At 34.1% G+C, this 4,484-nt stretch overlaps 1 protein-coding gene across 1 annotated transcript in view; it reads left to right on the forward strand.

Moving 5' to 3' along the window:
• The window catches only part of LOC110740325 (L-ascorbate oxidase-like), a 12,076-nt gene extending 8,460 nt beyond the window's left edge, over positions 1–3,616 (forward strand). The window contains exon 5 of the mRNA XM_021920812.1: positions 2,382–3,616. Coding sequence (XP_021776504.1) covers positions 2,382–3,344 — 963 coding nt within the window. The 3' untranslated portion in view covers positions 3,345–3,616. The remainder of the gene's footprint in view (positions 1–2,381) is intronic.
• Positions 3,617–4,484: the final 868 nt, after the last annotated feature.

Consider the following 4,484-nt stretch of genomic DNA (forward strand, 5'->3'; position numbering starts at 1 on the left):
GTTTATCTCTTTAAGTAACCCTTATAGCTAGCAATATTTATTCTTGTTTCTATTCACACACACACAAAATAATAATAATAATAATAATAATAATAATAATAATAATAATAAATAGTTTTTTTTTGTGAAAAACTACCTTTTATATATAACTTTTTGTGAAAAACTACCTTTTAAAAAAAATGTTGTAAATGACTACCTCTTTTTTAAAAAATGTTGTAAATGACTACCACTTGCTGGAACCTGGCCGTTGACTCACTTTTCCGGCGTTGACCACCCCATGTGGAGGCCTTTTCTCGTTTTCGACCACCCTCACCCCCTCCTCCTCCTCCATTTTCTAGTTTTCGACCACCCGTACCCCTTCGTCGTCACCTTCCCCTCCCTTGTCCAGTTTCTGACCACCCCTACACACTTCCGACCGCCGCGCTTGTTGCCCCTCCGCCTCCCTTTTCCAATTTCCGGCCATCCCCCACCCTTGCAGCGCTCCTTTCTCCTAGCCCTCCTTAAACCTTATTGCAACCCTAGCCTCAAACAAATTATCAATTTCCGGGCACTCCCTTCCCTACCCCCACTTCCATTGAATCCGACGGCCCTTTCCTTGCCAACCCCTTCAATTTACTACTCATCATTCCCCGAACACCTCAAAACCCTTCCCCTTTCCCTCGATTCTTGATTTCCGACCAATCCCTCAAATATATTATTAATTTTTAGTCAAATTTCATCCCACCCACGCATCAAAAACCCTCGAAATCTAACCCACCATCCTTTCCTTTCCTTTCCTCAATTGAGGAGTTATGATGTTGTTGTTTGAGGGTCGCGGAATTGGGGAGCAATTGAGGGTTTGTGTTAGATTTGCCGGGGTGGAGGCGGTTTCAAGTGGGGTTGAGTTGGTTTTGGGATGCGTGGGGCGGTTGTAAGGGTGTTTTGAGGTGGGTTGAGGTGTTGTGGTGGTGGGGCGGTGGTCAAGATGGCGGCATTGCTGGTGGTGCATGCATAGAAAAAAAAGAAAAAAAAATAAAGGTCATGTGACTGACACGTGGGTGGTCAACGCCGGAAAAGTGAGTCAACGGCCAGATTCAGGCAAGTGGTAGTCATTTACAACATTTTTTTAAAAAGGGGTAGTCATTTACAACATTTTTTTTAAGAGGTAGTTTTTCACAAAAAGTTGTATATAAAAGGTAGTTTTTCACAAAATATCCTAATAAATAAATAAAACATCACTCCAATTCTTGTAAAAAAGACATGCGTTAAAATTGTTTAGATATTGAATGGATTATTATCCATCACAACCAAATTTGTTGTCACAAGTATATATATATATATATATATATATATATATATATATATATATATATATATATATATATATATATATTTATTTATTTATTTTTTTTTTAGGAAAATTGTCACAAATAATGTTTGTTCACATATTTTTAGGATACATCATCAAATGATGAAATTTAAGGCAAAAGTAGTAAATTTTAACTTAAAAAAAGAAATTGAAAATATTGTGACACTTGATTTTGGACAGACGTGAATGATAAGCTGAGGGGAAAAAGTCCTATGAAAACAATCGAATATTCAAGAGCATAATCATTAAAAAATATTCTATGTTAAAATGTGAAAAGGTGGTCAGACACTCAGACATAAACGTGACATAATTGGATTGCTATCACATTATTCACATATTCTCATGCATTAAAGTATATGTCAAACTCTTTTGGTCACTATTTAACTATTTTACATGATTTGTCGCATGGACGGCTTGAATCTAGCTGTCTGTTAAATTATATCCCTATCGTTAATTAATAATTTCTTGGTTTGATTTTACTTCACCTATTTCTTTTATCATACTTTTAATAAATACGATAAAATGTTTAATATTTTAATTTATTTAAACATGAATTTTGCCTATAAATACGATACAATATTTAATATTTTATTTAAACATGAATGAGCCTACCATCTTCCATTAGAGGTCAATGCTAAATAAATCAGTTATAACTTATAAGTGTTAGATTATGTAGATAATCTATGATTAGTTGGTAATTTACAAATGTATCCTCAATCCTAATTCGAGTATACTCTTTTATATAAAATGGTGTTTAACAGAGTTAGGGCTAAAGTATACATTAATAAAATATAAACTAATACTCCGTAATATACACTAGATTATTTACATAATCTAATTGTTAGTTATCTAATGGTCAAAGAAATTGATTTTAACCCATAGATCTTAAGTCCGAGTCTAGATCCGCCACTGCTTGTATGGTAGTTCAACACAAGTTTTACCACAAAGGATAACCTTGAAAGAACTTGTTGGCCTAATTTATTAATTTGATCACTTAATTGATATTTTTCACGTTGTGTATAATCATTTGCAGAACCATAAAATGGTAGTAGTGGAAGCAGATGGAAACTACGTACAACCATTTGAAGTAGAGGACTTAGACATTTACTCAGGAGAAAGCTACTCAGTACTCATAAACACAAATCAAAACCCGAATCAGAATTATTGGATTTCAATTGGTGTTCGAGGACGTCAACCTAAGACACCACCAGCATTAACATTACTTCATTACAAGGGCGTTTCAGCTAAAACACTCCCTACAGGTTCGCCTCCAGTAACTCCTGTATGGAATGACTATAACCACAGTAAGTCATTTACCAAGCAGATTTTCTCCCTTATGGGATCCCCAACACCACCTAGTAAATTTGACCGGCGGCTCGTTTTCCTCAACACTCAGAACAAAATTAATGGACATATTAAATGGTCTATTAATAATGTCTCCTTTGTTTTCCCACCGACCCCATTTTTAGGGTCGGTGAAATTTGGGTTAAAACACGCGTTCGACCAAACGAGCCCACCCGAGGATTACCCTAGGGATTATGATATCAAGAATCCACCACCAAACCCTAATACAACTACTGGAAGTGGGGTCTACAAAATTGAGTACAACACAACGGTCGATATTATTTTACAAAATGCAAATGCATTAAATGCTAACACAAGTGAAATTCATCCTTGGCATTTGCATGGGCATGATTTTTGGGTGTTAGGTTACGGTGAAGGGAAGTTTACTAAGGAGGATGAGGCTAAGTTTAACTTAAAGAACCCTCCGTTGCGAAACACGGCCGTGATATTCCCCTACGGATGGACCGCGTTGCGTTTCGTGGCGGATAATCCCGGGGCATGGGCGTTTCATTGTCATATTGAGCCTCATTTGCATATGGGTATGGGAGTGGTGTTGTCTTTGGCAGTTGATAGAGTTAAGGATATTCCTAGTGATGCTCTTTCTTGTGGACTTACTGCTAAGATGTTCTTAAAGAAGAGATATGTTCCTTGATTAATGGGTGATTAATTAATTTTATTATGAGATAATAATAATTCTTGAGTGAAGATTGAAGAGGATATAAATTTGGGATCATCGTTTTTGATCGTCTAGAAGCAAAGGCGGCTTAAGTAATGTAAGCTTTTAATTTATTTGGGGGTTTGGACTACTATTTTATATTGATTTACATATTTATTAGCTTAATTTTGTGGATGTAATCCCTATAATTTGTTCAAGTAAGTTTTCTTATTATGAGTTTATAATTATTATTAAAAGTTCTATTGTTATGTTCGTTTAATATACTAGACTTAGCAAAAGATTATATAATCCAAAGATCAGCAACCCGATAAAATTGAGTTTCGAGCACCAAATTATGACACAAAAATTCGATAATATAAATAAATTTATAAAACTTAAGTAAAAAAAGTACAGAATGCATTGTATGAAAAAGTAAGAGCGTATGGCCGCAATCATTTTGGTTGTTCTTATTAGTTCAAATGAATGAAGGATGGTAAGGAGATTAGGGTCAAACTCCCAAAAAAAAAAAAAAATCTAATATATAATTGTAGAGTTGTTTAACCCAGTGACAGATTCAGAATTTGGGGAATGGAGGTACGAAATTAAGTTTAATAAAAAAAATTACAAAATACAAAGTAATATGTGGAGTGTAATAATTTATTGTTAACTAAATTTTGAGTTAATAAATCATTTAACTATTGTATTAGTATTTGCGTATACTAAACACCCTATCTTCTGACAACAAGGCTTATAATTGAGTAACGAAATATATTTTTAAAAGTGATTGTTTAAGAAACATGTTGTGGTAATAATAGATCTTTTTTTATCAAAAGTACAAATTTGCTGTGAAAAATAAAAGATATCGCCTAAGACTAGTTTTAAAATAGGCGGTCTTTTAGAATTGAATACAAAAAAGCCGCACTATTTATATGTTGTTGTGCGTGGTTGACTACTGATAACAGTACCTAAGCCGCACTATTATTTTTGTATCAGTTTTTTTTTTTTTTTTTTTTTTTTTTTTTTTTTTTTTTTTTTGGAATGGGGGTACATCTGTAACTCTATGTACCCCTAGCTAGATCCACCACTAGTTTAACCACAACACTCCAACTTCTCAATCCTCAATTTATATCTTTGTAG

This window comes from Chenopodium quinoa, unplaced genomic scaffold (genome assembly GCF_001683475.1).
Source record: "Chenopodium quinoa cultivar QQ74 unplaced genomic scaffold, ASM168347v1, whole genome shotgun sequence".
Classification (NCBI taxonomy): domain Eukaryota; kingdom Viridiplantae; phylum Streptophyta; class Magnoliopsida; order Caryophyllales; family Amaranthaceae; genus Chenopodium; species Chenopodium quinoa.